At 52.9% G+C, this 21,131-nt stretch overlaps 8 protein-coding genes across 8 annotated transcripts; 5 read left to right on the top strand and 3 right to left on the bottom strand.

Moving 5' to 3' along the window:
- Positions 1–1,703: 1,703 nt before the first annotated feature.
- On the top strand, positions 1,704–6,963 carry N7462_006081 (Molybdenum cofactor synthesis C-terminal; the record flags this gene model as incomplete). The annotated part of the gene is made up of 8 exons (XM_057077799.1): positions 1,704–1,781; positions 1,869–2,061; positions 2,121–2,309; positions 2,372–2,564; positions 2,624–2,723; positions 2,789–4,169; positions 4,771–5,985; positions 6,227–6,963. The coding sequence occupies 8 exons, from the start codon at positions 1,704–1,706 to the stop codon at positions 6,961–6,963; spliced, it is 4,086 nt and encodes a 1,361-aa protein (XP_056933379.1).
- Positions 6,964–8,075: 1,112 nt separating this feature from the next.
- N7462_006080 (uncharacterized protein) lies at positions 8,076–10,626 on the top strand (the record flags this gene model as incomplete). The annotated part of the gene is made up of 7 exons (XM_057077798.1): positions 8,076–8,339; positions 8,466–9,289; positions 9,369–9,703; positions 9,773–9,841; positions 9,902–9,912; positions 9,979–10,013; positions 10,089–10,626. The coding sequence occupies 7 exons, from the start codon at positions 8,076–8,078 to the stop codon at positions 10,624–10,626; spliced, it is 2,076 nt and encodes a 691-aa protein (XP_056933378.1).
- Positions 10,627–10,892: 266 nt separating this feature from the next.
- Positions 10,893–13,193, bottom strand: N7462_006079 (mRNA-binding ribosome synthesis protein NOC2; the record flags this gene model as incomplete). The annotated part of the gene is made up of 1 exon (XM_057077797.1): positions 10,893–13,193. One exon carries the CDS (start codon positions 13,191–13,193, stop codon positions 10,893–10,895), a length of 2,301 nt encoding a protein of 766 aa, XP_056933377.1.
- Positions 13,194–13,409: 216 nt separating this feature from the next.
- N7462_006078 (ESCRT-I subunit protein VPS28) lies at positions 13,410–14,257 on the top strand (the record flags this gene model as incomplete). The annotated part of the gene is made up of 3 exons (XM_057077796.1): positions 13,410–13,499; positions 13,556–13,792; positions 13,853–14,257. The coding sequence occupies 3 exons, from the start codon at positions 13,410–13,412 to the stop codon at positions 14,255–14,257; spliced, it is 732 nt and encodes a 243-aa protein (XP_056933376.1).
- Positions 14,258–14,760: 503 nt separating this feature from the next.
- N7462_006077 (S-adenosylmethionine-dependent methyltransferase) lies at positions 14,761–15,946 on the top strand (the record flags this gene model as incomplete). Its single annotated transcript, XM_057077795.1, has 3 exons — positions 14,761–14,794; positions 14,871–15,128; positions 15,192–15,946. 3 exons carry the CDS (start codon positions 14,761–14,763, stop codon positions 15,944–15,946), a joined length of 1,047 nt encoding a protein of 348 aa, XP_056933375.1.
- A 588-nt stretch (positions 15,947–16,534) lies between these two features.
- N7462_006076 (uncharacterized protein) lies at positions 16,535–17,341 on the top strand (the record flags this gene model as incomplete). Its single annotated transcript, XM_057077794.1, has 2 exons — positions 16,535–16,714; positions 16,844–17,341. 2 exons carry the CDS (start codon positions 16,535–16,537, stop codon positions 17,339–17,341), a joined length of 678 nt encoding a protein of 225 aa, XP_056933374.1.
- Positions 17,342–17,468: 127 nt separating this feature from the next.
- On the bottom strand, positions 17,469–19,676 carry rok1 (RNA-dependent ATPase ROK1; the record flags this gene model as incomplete). The annotated part of the gene is made up of 1 exon (XM_057077793.1): positions 17,469–19,676. One exon carries the CDS (start codon positions 19,674–19,676, stop codon positions 17,469–17,471), a length of 2,208 nt encoding a protein of 735 aa, XP_056933373.1.
- A 509-nt stretch (positions 19,677–20,185) lies between these two features.
- On the bottom strand, positions 20,186–21,039 carry N7462_006074 (F1F0 ATP synthase subunit g; the record flags this gene model as incomplete). Its single annotated transcript, XM_057077792.1, has 3 exons — positions 20,186–20,429; positions 20,494–20,578; positions 20,793–21,039. 3 exons carry the CDS (start codon positions 21,037–21,039, stop codon positions 20,186–20,188), a joined length of 576 nt encoding a protein of 191 aa, XP_056933372.1.
- Positions 21,040–21,131: the final 92 nt, after the last annotated feature.

Below are 21,131 nucleotides of genomic sequence, written 5' to 3'. Positions count from 1 at the left end.
TTACTGCTTATGGAAACTCGCAATCACATTATTGTCAGCTGATGTCGTAGTTATGGAAGAGGATATTCGGAATTATGTCATCGTGTGGATACACGAATACCCGGCCCCGAGTAGCCTTCAGCGCGCCTTTCGGGCCTTGAACTATGCAATTCCAGAAAGTTTATCAAAGAATTATCCATAACGGAGAGCTATGGAATATCTGCAGGTTTGTAGATGTCCATTTTAAGGTTCTTGGGCGCTCTGTGAGGATCAATGTTCATACGTGGTTTATGGTCTTAGGGAAATGATGCAGATTCTACTACGCCGCTCCTCGCGAACGCAGAATGCTGGAATCAGCAGCTTCACACTGGGATTTTAATGATGAGACCATAGCGGAATTTTCATATAGTGGTCAAGCAAATTTTTAGCTATGTCGTGGGACATAATGCACACTGAGGACTTTGGACCACTATATATATATCGGAGTGAATGTACCGCAATAGCATTTCCGCAGGATTTCACTTTTGAGCCGTATAAAACTACTAACCCACAAAAGTCATAGGAGGAACGCCCCCAGATAATTTACGATGATTCTTTCCAGATTACTAGGCCCATAAGACCCGTTTGGGAGTGGTGTCAGAGAACAAACGGGAGATAGGGAAAAAAAAAAAGATCGCTGCTTCGCCAGTTCGAACGGGAGCCGTCTGGATTTTGGTAGGCGCTCCTACCTCAACAAAGGGCAGGGAATGAAAAAAAAACTGGTAGCTTCTCTTTGATTGAGCGTGTCATCCTTAGTGCAGGGGCCATGCTAATCTTCTCTGTATATTTTCATTTGACCAAATGTCCCGAAGGACATAGGGTAGGAACTTGAAGTGATTGATATACCCGCTGAAATGGCAGAATCTGACCGCCTGGAAGTGGTGGGGGGATTGGCGTCCCATACGCCAGCAACCATGCGGTCAGGAATGTAGAAAACTTCGGACAGCGAGTGAAAGGCTAATAAACTGGGGGCAGAAACTAGACCAAGAGTACGATTGAATGCGGCAATCCACTTTTCCAGTCGAATTCCAGATCGAATTCCAGTAGAAACAGCTGGGCATGGCCACAGGCACAGGATGAACCGCCACCGAAATCAGGCAAAACCCTGTCAGTGGTCATGTGGAACATGGAGTGACTCACCAAGCTCTATTTCCGTGGATATGGCATCATAATAATCATGGTAGTCATTACATGGATCCCCATCGATTCAGGAGGCAATGCATACATTTCCATGCAGAGTAAGAAGTCTGCAGTCTCGAATGCTTGTGGGCGAGCAAAAGCGGGTTTCCCCGCCAAGCGAGGGGCGGAAGTCTCAGCCTGAGGCATGACACCAGCCGATCTAAACCGGATCGGGACCCCGATGGCAGGTCGGTATCCAAACTCGCGCCGAACATCCCCCAACCTCCATCAAAACGACTGGGCGAACCGCTGGAATGCGTGGAGCAAGTTGAAAGGTGACTCGTCTGGGTCAATAACTCAGCCGAGAGGGTCAGAGTAGCTCTGATGGCGGAACACGGATCATTGTAGACAGCGACCGAGGCTCTCCGCCCTGCTTTTTCCTCGTAAATCTTTGATGCACATAACGATACCCTGATATTTCACGAGGGTTTATATATATCCCCTGGAATCCTCTGTTCATATCCATCCATGAGACCTGTGATACCCTTCATGGGCACATTTGCATCATGACAGCGGCTCCAACAATTCTGGCAACCTGCAAGCAGACCCGCTTCCATCTACTGGACGAGAACCCGTCCTCTGAGGTATGTGCAAGGGGAATCAAGTCGCGGAAGCACTACGAGAAAAGCACAAAGGACACACTCTAACCTAGGGATGTGCACTTTATCCAGGTGGACGTAGAGGGTCTCGGAATCGTCGTCACCTCGTCCGTCCCCGAACCAACCGAAGATACCTCCAAACCAAAGGGCAAGGCCAAAGCCAGAGCGAAAGCACCCGGCAAAGAGCTGATTTCTGACGGCCATCTCCGCCTGAAGGGAGGGGTGCATTATGGACTCCTTGGCCGCAATGGAACCGGCAAGTCCAGTGAGCGCAATTTCATCCAGGACGAGAAATGAGAAATCTAGATTGACGAGTTGTGGCAGCGTTGCTGCGAGCAATGGCGGAGAAGCTCATCCCCGGCATTCCTCATGTTACGCGCATCGCTATCCTCCAGCAGACCGAGACGGACGATGAATCGGGGGGCTATGGGAGTCTCAAACTGGACCAATCCGTGCTGCAGTCCGTGCTGAGCAGTGATGAAGCCAGGAATGAGGCGTCTCGCACCGCAGACTGTAAGATTTCGCAGTCTGGGAGGGTGTTATGGTAGTGTTGGATATTAACTACGCGCGGTTAGACTTGTCAAAGAGCTTTGAAACCGAGGACCCGATGGCTCCGGTCAAGGCCATTCGCAAGATTCAACATCAGCAGGCAGAGAAGATGCTCTTCCTGGCCGAGAAAAACGCCAGCTTGAAGAGCGGCGCTAGGGGTCTACAGGCGAGGAAGGACCTGAAAGCGGCTGAGGCCAAACTAGTGTCGTCAAAGGAGCGGTGGGCGGATCTATCCCGCTCTCTCAACTTTTCTATAACGCTGACTTTAGTATTAACAGGCTTTACCAAGAGGCAGAGTCAATCGATGCCGAAGCAGTCCAGGTGGACACACAGGCTGCCGTTGAGGTATTGCAGACTGCACAATCCCAGCTCGAAGATGTAAGCTACCTCCATTTCACAAGAGCTGTTGCATTTGATCAACCAGACAATTAATCCCTATGTAGATGAACCTCGCAGACATGGAGAAAGAAGCCCGTCGAATTCTTCTCGGTCTAGGATTCAAAGAAGAAAACCTAGACAAGAAAGTGTCCACACTCTCCGGCGGCTGGCGAATGCGATGCATGCTGGCGGCCGTCCTCATCCAGAACCCGGATATTATGATCCTCGACGAGCCAACCAACTTCCTAGACCTCCTGGGCGTCGTCTGGCTCGAGAACTACCTGCAACAACTACGAGAGAGCTCTGAAACAACAATCCTCCTGGTATCACACGACCGGGACTTTATCAACGCTGTCTGCGAAGAGATCGTGATTATCCGAGATCAGAAATTGACCTATTTCAAGGGCAACCTGGCCGCCTACGAGCAAGACTTCGAAGAGCAGAAGCTGTACCTGGGCCGCATGAAGGAAGCCCAGGAGCGGCAGATCGCGCACATGGAAGCGAGTATCCGCGAGAACATGAAAATCGGCAAGAAGACCAATGACGAGAATAAGCTGCGGCAGGCGAAGTCTCGGCAGAAGAAGGTCGATGACCGGATGGGTCTCCAGGTCAGTGCGAACGGGGGTCGGTTCAAGTTAAATCGGGATCTGGTGGGCTTCCACCTTACCGCCCGTGCAGAGATCGAGGTGCCACAGGATGAGAGGGGAGCAACGATGGCGCTGCCTGATGCAACGGAGCTGCGGTTCCCGGGCCCGCTGGTCTCCCTGGAGGGGATTACTTTCAGGTACAAGAAGAATGATCGTGTGGTCCTGGATGATGTGAACTTGGTGGTTCATATGGGCGACCGTGTGGGTATCATGGGTCTGAATGGGTCTGGTAAGACCACGTTGATCCGGGTTTTGAATGGCCAGATGCCCCCGTCTAGGGGCAAGGTCTCGACCCATTCGCGGCTCAAGGTGGGCTATTATGGCCAGCATTCTGTGGAGGAGCTACAGGAGCTTGGCCGAAGCGATCCTGGCCTAACCGCGCTGGGTTTAGTGATGGCTGATACCGAAGGGACTCTGAGTGAAGGTGCTGTGAGAGGTCTTCTTTCATCGATGGGCTTGGCTGGCCGTGTTGCGTCGGATGTTCCTGTCGCCAAGTTGTCGGGTGGACAACTGGTCCGTCTTGCCCTGGCCCGTATTGCCTGGAGCGCACCCCAGCTGCTTGTGCTCGATGAGATCACTACACATCTGGACTTTCACACGGTGACTGCGCTTGCCACAGCGCTCTCGTCATTCAACGGGGCTATTATTCTGGTCTCGCACGACCGGTTCCTGATCCGCTCCGTAGTCGAGGGCAAGCGAGATTTGGAGCATAAGCTAGACGAGGACTTTGAGGGCTTGGAAGAGGAAGAGACGGAGGAATCTAAGACTCGCCGCCGCTCAGTCTACGTGCTCAAATCCGGTAAGTTGAATGAGCAGACTAACGGAGTGGAGCAGTTTGAGCAGAGTCTGGTGAAGCGAGTTCAGAAGATGCTTAAACCATTGTAACCTGGCGCACCAGGGACTATAATATAGATCCAGGGCTTGTATCTATCTGATGAATTAAATGCCTTGGACTCACTGATATCAGAGCAAGATCAAATCCACGACATTTAAGTAGTCATCCTGATTATCAATGCGAATCATGAAATTAATAGTTATCCATTATCCACTATCCACAGTTGGAACTGACCATTGACCGGGCGGTGATTTGCCTCCGACTCGCTGACTCATCCATGCGGCGTCCACCGACGGCGGGCGAATCCCGTGATTGGGGCATGTCCATGCGGTCCAGTTGATAGGCTTCCTCCACTCGCTCTTGTGCCCCTCCCTTGCTTAAGGTGGTTGCATTTATATTTGGTTCGATTCGCACTATGCTGCACCGAGTTCCCTGAGAAAAATTTACCCTAGCAGATGGCGGGTATGCTGTACAAGCGGGTCTTGTCGCGCCCCAGGAATAGCTTCGCCTTCTGGGGCCCTCTCTCTCCCTGCCCCAACGCGCTTGCATAGTACCACCGCCACAGCTCAAGTGACGCCCGTGCCTGGAAGAGCTGACCCCGCGGCGACTGGGATCCGGCTGCCGCCTCATAACTATGAATCTTCCTCCCGCATCACCGCCCTCAAGGCTGCGAAGCCGTTTTCCGAGTTCTTGACCGATTCATTCAATCGCCAACATGACTACCTGCGGATCAGCGTGACCGAGCGGTGTAATCTGCGATGTCTATATTGCATGCCGGAGGAAGGGATAGAGCTGTCACCCTCGGCCCGGCTGCTAACGTCTCCGGAAATTGTCTATCTGTCGTCATTGTTTGTTTCCCAAGGCGTGACAAAGATTCGTTTGACGGGTGGAGAGCCGACAGTGCGGAAGGATATTGTGCCCTTGATGCAGGACATTGGCAAGCTCCGGTCGAACGGATTGCGCGAGCTATGCTTGACCACCAACGGAATATCGCTTCATCGAAAGCTGGACGCAATGGTGGAAGCTGGGTTGACGGGTGTGAATCTGAGCCTCGATACGCTCGACCCGTTCCAGTTCCAGATCATGACGCGCCGGAAGGGCTTCGAGGCGGTGATGAAGAGCATCGACCGGATTTTAGAAATGAACCGAGTCGGTGCGGGCATCAAGTTGAAGATTAATTGCGTGGTGATGCGGGGCATGAACGACCGCGAGATCATCCCGTTTGTAGAGATGGGCCGCGAGAAGCCCATCGAGGTGCGTTTCATCGAGTATATGCCATTTGATGGGAACAAGTGGAACCAGGGCAAGATGTTCTCGTACCAGGAGATGCTCGAGGTGATCCGAGCGAAATACCCCACGCTGGAGAAGGTCGTCGACCACAAGAACGACACCAGCAAGACCTACCAAGTCCCCGGGTTTGCAGGCCGAGTAGGCTTCATTACCAGCATGACGCACAATTTCTGTGGCACTTGCAACCGGTTGCGGATCACAAGTGATGGCAACCTGAAGGTGTGTCTGTTCGGCAATGCCGAGGTCTCTTTACGAGATATTATTCGGAAAGAGAACCACGGACAGCCGATTGACGACGCCGCCGTTCAAGAGCTGGGGCTTATGGAGACAGTTCAGGCCGCTGCTCATCTGAGCGACGAAGGGGCCCTGGTGCCTGAACGTGAACGCGAGATTTTGGACATCATCGGCAAGGCCGTGAAACGCAAGAAGGCCAAGCATGCCGGGATGGGCCAGCTGGAAAATATGAAGAACCGGCCTATGATTCTCATCGGTGGGTAGGCATGATTCATTTGTTTTCTGTCAATACTTGCATTTTTCTTCCAAGTCTGTTTCTATGATGACTGGCATGATTTTCACGACTCTTCTATACAAATTGGAAATATGGGATCCAATCTTTCTGTCATGTACTCACATACTATCTATGATACCTATTGAAAATATTCCTGTGGTTCTCGAGCAGACTGTTCAACAGTATCTTTCTGGAGCTCGGCCTTGCTGATGATGCCGTATAGATAGTCCATTGCGGCGACCCTCCGGGCCATGGCGCCCTGCATCTGCCCGCCCGTCAACAATTCCCTCACATCTTCTCCCTGCCTCAACCGGGTCTCTTCAGGCGCGATTGTACCACACCCGCTCGGTCCAGGACCCCTCAACATCCCCCAACCAGCGTGATCGTCGGGCATCCCCCTCGCTCCCTACGGCCTCCGACCCCGACCTTCCTCACCTCACCCCCTCTCAGACCGTGCACATGACCCAGATCACATCCAAACCGGAGACCCAACGCCTGGCCACCGCGGCGTGTGAGGTCACCTTCTCCAATGCGCGACCATGGGAACTTCTGCGCCAGGGCCAGGGGACTCACAAAGGAGACGTCTTTAGTGTGGCCCGGATTGCGGGGATCATGGCGGCTAAACGAACCCCGGATCTGGTCCCGCTCTGTCATCCTGGCATCGGAATCACGGGCGTGGAAGTGGACGTCGACCTCGTCGGACCCAGCGACACGCCCGACACGCCCGACACAGGCGATCACGGGCGGATGCAGATTCGGGCGACGGTGAGCTGCGCGGGGCGGACGGGAGTGGAAATGGAAGCGATGACGGCCGTCATGGGGGCAGCGTTGACGGTGTACGACATGCTCAAAGCAGTGGACAAGGGGATGGTCATTGGCGGCGTGCGGCTTTTGGAGAAACAGGGCGGCAAAAGCGGGCACTGGCTTCGTGAGGAGGTGCTGGGCGTTTCAAGGGTATGAAGGCTTGGCTTGCTTCATCGCTTCCTTCTTCGAGGCGGGGGATGCTGGAGATGTTGGATGTTGGCTGTTGGCTTTATTTGGGGAGAGCTTTTTTTGGGCGGTTCGCCAGCTGTGGTTGTAGTTAATGCCTCACTGCGATCCTCTGCCGCCTGCTATACTTCACGAGGACACGCCCCACCGAACATGGACGAACCCATGAAATCACGTCCAATCACGGGCACTTGAATTGATCAACTGGAATGGGACGCCTCTAGCTGCCCTTTTCGAATTCGTTTTGCTGTGCAAGATTCAGTATCTATAGCTCTATCGCTCTATTAATAGGTGCCAACCAACTCCCGAAAAGGGCAGTCCCTCGCCTTCATCACGACTTGGGTTTATACCTGCTCCGCGCCCTCTTCTACCCGGTCCCGTCCGCAACTGTATATATATTTCTTGGTTGCTTCTTGTTTCTGGGACCTTTTTGACTGACTCGCCTCTCACTGCTGTCCATCAAGACAACTATTTCCACGTCTTCCATATCTCCCAAACATCCTTGTCACGTCTCCACTGCAGCCCAAAAAGTGGAGCTCCGGTGATCCGCACGGGGGAAAAAAATCCCACAGAGCAGTAGAACCCACATCGGACGCCCTAGGTGCATTCTTGCGCACTGATTCAAGTTTTCACTTCGGCCCCTCCTCTTTTTTTTTTTTTTTTTGCTTCTCGCGATCTCATCAATACGTGTCTGTCGCTTGTTCCTAGGTGCCCGAGGCTTTGAGGGGAAGAGGATTGCCAACCGCCCCGGCGACCGTTTAGCCTGGGCCAGGGAACTTTTCTGATTAGGCCTATCAAATCCAAACTCTGCTGATACAGAGCTACCTAAATACAGCCTGCGACAGTCTACTAGGCTGTCATTCTGCACAGCGGGAAATATCGGCCGCATTCACACCGACACTTACCCGCGCGAGGCACGGTTCCCGGCTGTTGCCCCGTTTTGCTTCTTGCTTCTTTTCTACTAAAGATTCCAGAGGCAATTTTTTTTTTCATTCTAATGGGAGTTGGTATGTACTGTCTGTTCTCTTCTTTCTCGTGCTTTCCGTATTGCCTGGTTCAAGATATTCGGCAATTGCATGTCCATGCTTCGTAACCCTGCCAGTCCGCTAACCCGCACACCAGCAGCCTTGGCCGGCGCTCACAGATGGCGAGAGTCGATAGGGCGGGTGTTGATGGCCGCGCTCCCGCCATTCAACTTTCTCACCCTGCACTATGTGTACTTTATCGCCACCTGCTTGACTAGCAGTGTCATTTTTTATCTGACCTCGACCCCGTGGAAGAGTGTCCCCTATGTGGACGCAATATTCTTGTGCGTGAGTGCGATGACCGGAGCGGGCTTGAACACGGTATGTAGAAAGCCCTAAACACTTTCAAATACATTGCATATGGCATATACTATCCTATGGGCCTATATGCATGTTCTCCCTAAGAGCCCTTAAGCTAACGGCGCTCTTTCCCCCATCTCCTTGAAGGTGGACCTCTCGACCCTGAACAGCTTCCAGCAAGCCATCTTGTTTATTCTCCTGATTCTCGGCTCGGCAATCCTCATCTCCAGTACCGTACTGATGGTGCGCAAGCGAGCATTCGAGGCCCGCTTGAATCGCGTCTCTGACGAGCGGGAAGCCCCGCACCACGCACCTGCGTTGGAGATGCAGAGCGAATCCCCAAAAGCCACGGGGGATGCGGACTCATCCGCCCATGACGTTGAGAATCACGGCGCCATGTCGCGGCCCAAGAGTGCCGTCAGCATCCCAGAGGCTCATGGTGGCGTCTCCGCCAGTAGTAATCAGATTCAATGGGTGGATGATGATCAGATCACCATCGGTGGCACGTCCCGGCATCGCCAGCATCGGGTCTTCCCTATGGCAGGTGTAGGAGCCCGGCCAGACCTCGATAATCACCCTCGAAACATCCCTACCCTGCCTCTGTATGCCGATGATGAATCTGGGCTCGGGATCAAAGGGATCATCCGCGGCACGCAGAAATACTTCTCCTCCAAGGGGAAGATCTCGCGCAACTCTCAGTTCTATGGTCTGACGTCCGCCGAGAGAGAGAAACTGGGCGGTGTCGAGTACAAGGCCGTCTCCTTCTTGTCGGTGATCGTCTCGCTGTACTTTGTCCTGTTCCTTCTTCTCGGCGTCATCGGCGTGGGTGGATGGCTTCAAGCCAATCACCCCGAACTTTCACGTGCGAATGGCCTCTCGCCGTTCTGGACTGGTGCTTTCTTCGCAGTGTCGGCGTTTGTGAATAGCGGCATGTCACTCTTGGATCAGAACATGGTTGCCTTGCAGCTGAAGTACGTACCCTAAATCAAGTCTGCTTGCGCACCCCGGCTTTTCAAAGTTAGGGCCCTATACTAACATTCTCTTCCTCAGTGCCTATCCGCTTATCACCATGGGAATGCTCATTCTTGCTGGAAACACCCTCTATCCCTGCTTCCTGCGCTTCATCATCTGGAGTATGCGCAAACTGCTGCCGAGCACCAAGCCGTGGGAGTCGTGGCGAGTGACTTTGGATTTCATTTTGGACCACCCGCGAAGGGTCTATACTAACTTATTCCCTGCTCGTCATACGTGGTACCTACTTGCCACTATTATCATCTTAAACGGCATTGACTGGGCTGCTTTTGAGCTTTTATCCATTGGCAACCAAGAGATCGAATCTCTTCCGACAGGGTACCGGGTCCTGGATGGTCTCTTCCAAGCATTGGGTAGGTAACCCTTACTTTCCACCAATGGGGCCTGAGCTATTTGTTAATTCGTTTTTGTTTCATTTTAAGCTGTTCGCGCTGGTGGATTCTATGTCGTCACAATTGCCGATTTGAAGCAAGGCCTTCTTGTTCTTTATGGTAAGTCTATACTCCCCTGCGTATTCTCTTGCGTATGAACCACACTGACCCATTCTCTAGTTCTGATGATGGTGAGTTTCGACAGTATCTCTCTGCTTCTGTTCTGCATGTACAGTCTCCACTAACCCCTAGACCAGTATGTCTCTGCATACCCAGTGCTAGTGACTATCCGGTAAGTCATGACCCCCTCAAAAGAAATCTACTTCATGCCTTCTTCCCTCAGACCGGACCTAACCAACCAATACAGAAACACAAACGTATACGAAGAACGCTCTCTGGGCATCTACACTGAAGACGAAACCGATGAGCCAGCCCACACTAGCCGCACCAATGTGCTCATGGATCTCATCCGACACCATATGGGCCGTCCCAGCGGCTCCGAGTCCTCGCGCGGCTACTTTGTGCACCAGCAACTGCGCTCCCAGCTCAGCCACGATTTGTGGTGGATCGCGCTCGCCGTGTTCTTCATTGCGATCGCCGAGGCCGACCACTACAACGCGGATCCTGTCGCCTTCAGCACCTTCAACATCATCTTCGAGGTGGTGACCGCGTACGGCTGTGTCGGCGTGAGCGTCGGCTTCCCGGGCAAGAACTACTCATTCAGTGGCGCATGGCACCCCATCAGCAAGTTGATTCTAGCTGCAGTCATGCTGCGCGGCCGCCATCGCGGCCTCCCGGTTGCCATCGACCAAGCGATTATGCTGCCGAGCGACTCGCTGGCCTGGGCCGAGGAAGAAGATGCTGTGCTGCGGAGACAGAAGACGCGGGCGAAGACTTGGGCGTGACCTGGGACATGCAGTGCTGCTAGTGCTTCTACCTGAGCGCGAGATACCCCTTTTCTTTTTGATGTGCTCTCGACCCCTTTTGCTATACGAGATAAATAATGCGTAACGAATACAATTTTTTTAAGAGAATATAACATTTCATGCATTGTATAAACGGAGGATAACAGCCGAACATAGACGCCAGATTCTTTTATGGGATGAAAGCGGAAAAAAAAAGGAAATATACACACGGGGATGAAGAAAGTAGATCGTCAGAGAGACCACTACTACTCCTCCTCCATCTCCACCTCATCCTCATCTTCGTCTTCGCTCTCTAACTCAATTTCCTCCTCGCTCTCCATCTCCTCCTCATCCTCGTCACTATCATCATCACTGCCGAAACCGTCCATGATCTCATCGCCGTCGCGCTTCTTTTCTTCCGCACGACGCTTCTCCTCCTCGCGACGACCCTCCTCGAGAACGGCCGCACGCTCCTCTCTCAGCTTCCGCTGAGTCTTGACGAACGCACCAATCGGAGTAGATTCCCAGTCGACGTCCTTGAGGAAAGTATCGACCTCGGTGCGGTTGCGCGGAGTATACGAGACGTTCAAGCGGCGCTCCTCGATCCAGCGGGCGTTGGCCTCGACCTTCTGCACGAGCAGGAGGATCATCTGGTTGATCTTGGCGTTCTTGTTGCCACCGCTGCGGGCCGAGACCTGCTTCAGCCAGCGCTTGAGAGCAACGACAACGGGCACCGACAGCTCCGGGAACGCGATGTGTTTGGACCACAGGACGAAGAACTCGGACAGAAGCTCGGCGACCTGCTCGCCGACGCCGTCCTGGTAGGTACGCGAGCGCAGGTAGGATTTGGGCGCGCGGATGGCGGTGTGGAACTCGAGCGGCTTGAGGGTGCTGGACTTAGGAGGCTTGCGCATCTCCGCGGAGGTGAGGACCTCCAAGAGCGAGGACGCGAGCGGGATGTAGGTGCCTGTGGCGCGGGACACGCGCAGCAGGGCGCGGGTCATCTGGAAGCGGAGGGGGAAGTACTGCGCAGTTGGGATGAGGCGCATGGCGCCGAGGGTGATCTGGACGACGGGGTAGATGAGCGGGCGCAGGGCAGACTGCTTGCCGGACTGGGCTTCGACGAGGCCATCGCAGTGCTGGGAGAGCACACGCGACCAGAAATCGAGCGAGTGCACGTATTGCCAGTTGTAGATGGTCTTGTAGGACTCCTTCGAAGTGTTGGTGATGCTGCTGCGGAGGTGCATGGCCAATTGCCGGATGAAAGAGAAGCCAGTGGTGTAAGAGACGTTCTGGTCGATACCCCAGATCTCGGCCGCCGAGTTCTTCATCAAGTTGACTCCAGCCAGGGTGTGTACAGTGGTGTTGCGGCTACCCTTGACGACACCCTCATAAGTGGCCTTGAGCACAGTCTCCTTGATACCAGCGTCGCCGAGGACCATGAGACGGCGCAGCAAGAGGAAGGCAGTGATACGAGTGGCATCAGCGGTGGAGACATCGGCCCAGATTCCGACAACAGTCTTGATTAGAGTCTTCAGAACCTTGCGGAACTGAAGGAGATAAGGAAGCATAGGCTCCATCGCCGAGAGGGTCAACTTGAGGGTCGACGCATCGGACAGGTTGATGAGCAGCTGGTGAACGGAGGAAGTGTATGATTTAATGAGGGGAGTCATGGTCTTGAACTTCTTCGAGTCCAACGAAACCCGAATCTTGCCCGATGCAGTCTCCTTAACTGGGAGATGGTGTCCCAGAACTTTAGGGACGATATTCAGGGCCGTCACAAGGACCTGGTGGTAGACTTCCGGGTCCGAGATAGTGTACTTCTGCTCGGGGGCCTCAGCATCGTTCATAAAGGCTGCAGATCGGAAGGCAAGGACAGTCTGGCGCATGGCTCGGATCGAATGTTGCTCCTCCATCAAAGTCTGCCACTTCTTGACCATGGGGATGGTCAAGGTGTTATCGATGACATTCTCCTCCTCCTCTTCCTCCTCTGCTTGCTTGGACTTCTTCTTTTTCTTTTTCGCAGGGCCCTCATCAGCAGCTTCGCCCTCGCTCAATTCGTCGACTTCTGCGAGGTCGCCGTGGTCGCCGAAGTCCAGAAGCTCTGCATCATTCTCCTTCAGGTACTTGTAGAACTCGGGATCCTTCTCCTTCAACGCCTCTAGCTGGGCGTTATGTTCGTCAAATCCATTGGCACTGCTTGCATCGTCGTCATCGCTGGCTTCAGAGGCTTCTTCGTCGTCTTGGGCCTGGTCGGCCGCGCGCTTGCGCTTGCCAATCTTGGGGGTAACGTCCTTCTTGCTGGCCTTCTTCTTGCCGCTAGTCGGATCAGCGATTTCAAAGCCGCCAGCAAAGAAGTCATCGACGTTCATTTCCGCAAAAGCATCCTGCTTCTTGACCTCCTCGGGGTCCGGCTCGGCATCGTCTTCGGCATCGCGTCGGCTGGCTTTGCGCTTCTCGTTCAGCTGGTGGCGCTGCTTGATCTTGGCGGAAGCCTTTCGTCGTTCAAGGGTGTCTTTGAGATGGTGTTTCTCAAACTTTTTGGTCGACTTCTTCATTCCACCCATGGTGAGAAATTGGTTTGCAGACAATAAGCTGCGTCTGCGATTTGATGAGCCGCTTGAAGAAAAAAAATTTGGCTCGGGGAATATCAGCGGGTCCGCCTTCGTTACCGCCTTTGGAGCTGGCGATAAGACGGAGCTCCGCTCCGCCTCTGGGTGAACTCGCTGGCCGATTGACTCGCATTACAACCTCGTTTCCTTTTCTTTCTGCTGCTTTCAAAAATGTATACACAGCGTCCACTGTCTTATGCGCCCACTCCTTACAGCTTTACACCAAACCCAGCGCGATCAGCCACGATCAATCTCGATGAAGTATGCTCGGTGGCATGAACGCGGGGAAAAGGGTCTCCTGCTAACGAATGCTTTAGGAAGTCAAACTGGTTTCCAGCTCGGGAGAACGTGACCTCTACGAATCGCTAGCCGAGATCTACAGTATAATTATAACTTTGGATGGACTCGAGAAAGCCTACATCAAAGACGTGGTCACGGAAGCGGAATATACAGAGACATGCACAAGGCTTCTGAAGCAGTACAAATCTAGTCTAGGCGACGAGTCGGTCTCACGAGAATTCGTTGACTTGGATACTTTCAAGAGAACATGGGGTGTACGTGTGCCTGGTTCATCTCTGATAATATTGGCAGTCAGTCACTGACATTCTATCTAGTTGGAGTGCCCGCGGGCGACTGAGCGACTGCGCATCGGCCTCCCCGCAACTGTCGAGCAAGCCTCGCATGGTGCTCCTACTGCCGGAAATGCCGTGGCGGGGAGTGCTGCTGCTGGTGCATCAGGAAGTCTCATTCTTGCGGCAACAGAGAATTTTATCACATTCCTCGACGCATTGAAGTTGAACATGGTGTCAAAGGATGCGCTGCATCCTTTGCTATCGGAAGTAATCCAGTCAGTCAATAAAGTGACAGACGGGGAATTCGAAAACCGAGGCAAGATCATTCAATGGTTGATCGCCCTCAATCAAATGCGGGCAACAGAGGAACTGAGCGAGGACCAAGCTCGAGAATTGTCTTTCGATATTGAACAGGCTTACCAAGGCTTCAAGGCAACCTTGAATTGAGTAGCTACATCGCATTTTTATCCCGGCGTTCGGTTTGACAGGTTATGATATGATGATAGATACCACTGATTAATCCATTATCTTCTTGAAGCATCTGATCCGTGAAGCATCTGATCCGATCCAATCAAGTCCAATACACATAGACTCTTTTCATTCTATTGGGCCCGGAATTTTAAACTATATTCCGACCCTTTTATTTCTTTCCAATAAGCAATGAGGATGTACTATAATGAAAAAATTTTTATTACATTTCAGTTCCCTGATCCGTTAAACAGATAGGTCGGGTCGGCCTTCTTGCCTTGTTAATCAGGCCAACACTGATCCGCGGAGCCGGAGCCCGCCTTTCCTCTTTGGGATTTTTCTTTTCGCTGTTTTTCGCGTGGCGCCGGGCTTCAATTGTTGGCCCCGTTGGCTCCGCAGATAAATCCCCAGTGCCAACCAGCACCCTCTCTCTGTCTTGCTTCCTCGTGCTTGGAGACAAGAGACTCGGTACCTCGCCTATCATGATTAGTACCACGGCCGACGAGCCACTTCACGGTCAGTCCTTCGATCTACTCCATCCCGGTCCACAAAAGATAGTGGGAGTGGAACTGATAAGAAACCGCGCCACCAGTGCTCGACTTGCCCCAGATCTACGAGAAGCCCTCGGGGACCGATCTCATCAAGGCTCTTGCCCTGTTGACTCTGCAGCCACGGACATTCGGCACCAGCGCAGATGCGGTCAAGGGTCCAGCGGTGCAGCCGGCAGGAGTGGCTCGGTATCTGACCTCGATCATCTCGAGTCCGCTATCGTGGCTGGAGACCGAAGAATTGCGGGAGGCAGTGTGGGATGCGGCGTCGGCTCGTCTGAGCGAGCGTTCAGGCCGTACTGGTAAGCGCTGTTTGTTGCTATGACTCGTATGGATTTTGCTGAACTCCTGCCCTCACGGGATAGCCATGCCAGCCATGTCTCGCATCTTCAACATACCCACCTCCTCAGGCGAGGATTACACCCTCACTTTGCATGAGCCGTCGCTCACGTCGGACAATCTCGGAATGAAAACCTGGGTATCATCCTACCTACTCTCCCATCGGCTTCATAGGCTCCTCGAGTCGCCACCACAACTTGTCCCTGCGGGAACGACAAATCCCTCGACGGTGTCAAACCAGAACAATAAGCCGATGCGGGCCCTTGAACTAGGTTCTGGAACCGGTCTCGTTGGCTTGTCCTTTGCGGCACTAACGGGCAAGTCGGCCACGGTCCACCTATCCGATCTCCCGGAAATCGTGCCCAATCTCGCCCACAACGCCGCGCTCAATGTAGAGCTTCTGAACAAAACAGAGGGAACTGTGACGACTGGTGTGCTTGACTGGTCTGTCACACCAACGCCATCGCCCACGGCGGACGAGCGTTTCGATGTGATCCTCGCTGCCGATCCTCTGTACTCACCCAAGCATCCGAAATGGCTCGTGGATACAATTAGCCCCTGGCTCAGCAAGGGATTGGATGCCCGAGTCGTGACGGAAATGCCTCTGCGTGATGCATATCTGCCTCAGGTGCAGGAATTTCGCCAGCGGATGACTGATTTGGGCCTCGTGGTAGTTGAAGAAGGCGAGGAGACTGGTTATGACGACTGGGAAAGCGCCAGTGGCGAGGCTCTGGCTGTCAAGTGCTGGTGGTCGGTTTGGGGATGGAGTGAGAAGGTATGACTGGCGACTGGAAACGGCCAGTTGCGACGATATGAGACCACGAATAGACGATACACGATAGATTAGCAAGTCTCTAGATCATAGATGACTAGACCACAGTATAGAGCTGAATATAAATATTCCTCGATATTCCTCGATATTCCTCGATGTTTCACGATGAAAGGCGCTTTTGATGCTTTAGTGTGTGGTCGAATGATTAAAAGACTGCAACATTGAGATGAAGAACGTGCACGCGAGCAACATCACGTGTGGGGCAATGACGTCGGTCCATGGAGCCCCTCAACGCCCCGAGAAAAAGATGCCTTGGACACACACTCCATGGATTGAAGTTTTGCGTCGTTGATACACATGTTACCAGTCAGCATATTGTATTCTCGAATTTGTGCCTCATGAGCCGACCCTTCAATTTCCCCAAGTTAACGTTGACGCCAAGGTGAAATGTATAGTCCACCGACATCCTGAATCGCAACTCGCAATAAATCGCTACAGCCAGAAATCCTTCGCTGTCAACAAAATTTCGTCGTCGCACACATATTTCTCAAGCTGCAACATATCTGTCTAAATCCTACATTTTTTCCAGCATTCACTATGGTCATCGGGCTGCTAGTACTCACGGCTATCCCGACTACCACGGGTGTGGCATTTGGCGTCAGCGAGCAACGCAAGGCCAACCAGCGCAAGGAAGATGCGCGGCGGATGATGAAGTTCAATATTGATGCGCAATGTGATGGCGACACAGATGATGACCGCGACGTACATGGTAGGAGGGTAGTGGTCCGGAATGATAAGGTTTGTATCCCCTTCTATCCCCTTCATGCCCATACTTCAGTGTCATTGAGATCCTCCGCGGTATTCTTTTTTTGCAATGAGCACTACTAATCATTCTCATTTCCTTAGGTATATCTCGACCATCCAAATCCTACAGATCGCGCCATCTCCGCCTTCACTGCATTGGCATTCTATATTGAGTATCCGGAACTTGAAGAAACCAAACATCTCGACAGAGGGCTTGGCCTCCCCACTTACGTCTCCGCCAACCCACCGCTACTGAATTGGATTTACGCCGATACAGAGACTCATGAGTTGAAATACGGGAACCGGTCGCAAAGTGTGGAGCACATTGTAGGGCCGTGGGACTGGACTGAAGATGAGAAAGTGATCACACTCGAGGAAAAGCATTCATTTGTCGCCGTAGAAGAAGAGGAAGGAGAATGGGCACTATATTACGATCGTGACGGGGATGAACTTGCCGCTGTGTTGGAGGAACAAGGGAAGCTGGACTGTGCATTTGTGCCGGTTAACCTTGTGAGAAGGATCGCAGAGGAACCGCCACCTGGACCACAGCAAAGTCAAGCTCAGAATGGGAATTCAAGCGGAGGTGGAGGACAGAATTAATGGAAATAGCCATGATTGATTGTTTTGATGTCGGACATATTGATAATTAAACACATGGTATACCCCTAGGGTCGCCCTTCTAGGACACTTTCGATAGTATCATATAGATTGCCAAAGGCTCTTGCATTTAATCCTCCATTCCCTCCCAGCTGCCAGCGTCGCTTTCATTGCCCTCGGCCGCAGCAGCATTAGCTTTTCGGTTGCGACTGGCATTGATGGCACCCTTCTTGCGGTTCTCTAGGCGGCGCTCAAATCCGCTCTTTGTACTAATTCTCATTCCACGCGTGCCCTTGCCGTCACCCTGATCTTTGCCGACCTGCTTGGAGACCTGGCGTGCCTTAACACCGTGCTTCTTAAGCTCCTTCTTGTCCTTCTTGCTGAGATCTGGCAGAGAATCAAGTAGCCACTTCTGGATAGACTTCTCGCCTTCAGTTCCGCGGAGTTTCTCGCTAACATCAATAATGTTGGCAATGCTCTTGACGTAGGGGATGTCCTCCTTAGTGTAATAGGTTACCGCAATACCACCCTCGCGACCGGCACGGCCCGTTCGGCCGACACGATGTACGTAGACGGCGGCAGAGTTGGGAATATCGTAGTTTACAACGCCGTTGATACCACGGAAGTCGACACCACGAGCAAGAAGATCGGTGGTCACCAGAATCCAAATTTCGCCCTTGCGGAAATCACGCATGATATCGGACCGCTGGATGTCAGAGAGGTCGGAATGAAGTACAGCGATACGTGATGAGCCGCCAGCTTCGGCAGGAATGTCGTATTTCAATTCAGAGTGGAGAGCAATAGCACGGGGAATCGTTTGCGTAAAAATGAGGAATGGTGGTCGGAGGCGGACATCTGAAGCTGTGGCCGCTGTCGGGCGAAGGAGCTGGCGAAGACCAAGCAGCTTTCCTTGCTCCGTCGCGGCGTAGACCAGTCGGTGGTCGATATTAGGGATTGCGGAGTCCTTCAGGCCAACAACGAGGCGCACGAGTGGATGAAGCGTGGCACTTGGTAGACCAAGGTCTTCTAGTCGCTCTTTGATGGTTGATCGGGTAAGATCTTCGACATTGGAGCCCATGGTAGCGGACCAGAGGCTCACACGAAGCTCCGGGTGAACACACGAGCGCCAGATGTCAAGTGTTTGTTCTCGGAAAAGCGGATCCAGTAGTACGTCTGCTTCGTCGAGAACCAAGCTTCGGACTAAGGGTAGATTTGCCATACTGGCAGTTTGGTTTAACGACAATGCATTGACCAGCTGTAGAGGCGTGGTGACGAGGATGTCACTCTTAGTGAGAGGTGTGTTTTTCTGGGCCTTCTTTGGTTTGCTGTCATCTTCCTCTTCGTCGGATGCCGAGGAGACATCACTGTCCTCGTTAAGAACATCGGCGTCACCTTGGCCATCCCGATCCACAACTCGCATACCCTTCTTCATTAAAGTGATTTTCACGCCAGTTCCCGCCACTAGCTTGCGGCCTTCATTGACAATCTGGCTTGCAAGCTCTTTGGTTGGCGCCACGACCACCGCCAAAATCCCATGCTCGTCGGTTTGTGAGTGGTGGTGCCGGACAATCTTGTTGATCACTGGAATCAGGAATGAAAGTGTCTTTCCACTACCTGTAGGCGCCACGACCAGCAAATCTGGTTCTGAGGCACTATCTTCAGTCGAGGCTGTATGATCGCCCAATAACAGAGGCAGAGTTCCCAGCTGCACTTCCGTGGGCACTGTAAACCCTTGATCGGCGACGTTCTCTGCCAACCGTCGGGAAATCTTGTATTTAGAGCGCAGCTCCTTGAACGAAGTCAGCGGCTGCGGGTACAAGCGCCGTGCGCGCTTTTGCTCCTTCTTGCTGAGAACGGGCGTCTTGTCCTTCTTCTGCTTCTTCTCTTTCTTCTTAGATGCCTTGGCCGGTTCCGGCTGAGGCTGGATCTGATCCAAGTCGCGCATATCTGTCACTTTGATCTTATGCGAGTTCAAGATAGTGCGACGCTCGACTTCGTCCATCGAATCCTCCTCATCCTCCTCATCATCGAGATCGGGTCTCTGGCCCTGGTGGTCCTTGGCGTCTGCGGAGGCTTCTTCCTTCGCTGTTGCAGAGCGTTTTGTGGAATGGAAAAAGTCCAGATCCGCAACATCCTCACCCTCTTTGTCTTCGGAACAAGGCACTCTTTTTCTTTTCTTGCTACTCTTCTGCGACTCGAGCTTTTCGCCCGCAACGGTCCGGAAGAGCTGTGGGTTTGCCGCTTTGCCCGCGGAGGGTAAACGAGCTGCAGATTCTGCAGCCGGCCCAGCGGCCGACTTGAATTTTGTTGACCGAGTCAACAATCTGAAAGCATCCATGCTGAACGTGAAGGTGTGTCGTGAACTGGACTTGGACATTGATATGGCAGAAAAAAAAGTTGACCCGCCGCATCGCCGCTCGGGCCAATCAGCATTGCCGGACAGCCCACCGCGCAAGTCAACGCCGGAGCCACAATGGTCTCATGTTTTCTATGAGCGAGTAATTTGAAATGACTCAATTGTTCATCAAGCCCGTTTTATAAAATCGTTTTATGTATTTGGCTACACTTAAACAGTACGCTTGTCTGCGGCTGTCTCGATCAGCAAACCTCTGACAAGAATACGGTGGAGTACGAAATCCAAAGTACAGATGAGAGTGATTCTACGAAAGCATGCAAAATGTCATGGCGCTCTTGAAGCAGGGTCAAATGATTTGAAATGGAATCAATTCTATTTCAGACAACAGTTTATATTCCATCGTCTATCATACAGAGTACAACACGCAGAGGAAAGAAGGGAACATAGGAAATAGGAGCGTTTATGGGGAAAGAAAGGACGAGTTTCCAAGTTTAGTGGTGTGCAGCCTCGCCCCGGTAGCCAACAATGTTCATGCGACCAACCATCTCACCGACGGTGAAGAAACCGATGACCTCAGCGACGGTAACACCGACCAGAGCGATCTCCTTAGCGTTGGCGTTACGGACACGGCCGAGGAAACCCTGGGGAGAGGGGGCGGAGAGGTTCTTGATGGCGGCAGGGTTGCGGGCGACGTTGATCAGGGGCTGGAAGTAGGACTGGAAGGTAGCCATGGAGCTGAAAGAAAAAGTTACAGTTAGAATGAGCCCGTGGAGAGGAAATATCCTTGACAGTGACTTACGGAGGGGCCATGCCCTGGCCACGGAACACCAGCTTGCCAAGCTCAAGGCCAACCTTGGAGTAGTAGACGGTGGGGGGGATCATGGCTAGAGTAGATATCAAAGTCAGTCATGTCGTACGGGAAGAATAGAGTCAAAGGGTTGGTTTGTCAACAGGGAGGCCGCGGCAAACACGACGAGCAACTTTCATCGGGGTGATTGGAAACTCCCAGTCTCCTCATCTCCGCCGATCCCAAGTATCTCAATCCAGGGTAGGTAATCTCATGAAGGGAAGGGAGGGCTGAACGGGTTTATCTCTTACAGTCGACGAACGAAACGACCTTGCCGACGGGGCCGCCGACCTTACGCAGGGCGGAAGCGGCGTTGGAGAGAGCCGGGCCAGCGGCAGCAGTGGCCTTTGACAGACCCTCCTGAGCCTTAGAAGCAGCATTTGAGGCAGTCTGGCCAGCCTTGGAGGCGGCCTCCGAGGTGGAAGAGGAATGTCTGACGACGGTTCTCCGGGTCAGGAACTGCGATTGCCGCAGGACGGCACGAGTGGCAGCGGGCATCTTGGGGAGTGCGAGGATGGTGAGGAAGGAGTGGAATATGAAAGGACCAAGCACAGATCACCCTGGGCAGTCGCTGGTGGAAGGACGGATCC

This window comes from Penicillium macrosclerotiorum, assembly GCF_028827735.1.
Source record: "Penicillium macrosclerotiorum strain IBT 26536 chromosome Unknown utg000006l_segment0_segment0, whole genome shotgun sequence".
Taxonomy (NCBI): domain Eukaryota; kingdom Fungi; phylum Ascomycota; class Eurotiomycetes; order Eurotiales; family Aspergillaceae; genus Penicillium; species Penicillium macrosclerotiorum.
Note: the sequence above shows the minus strand (reverse complement) of the source record. Positions and strands in the feature narration are given on the sequence as shown.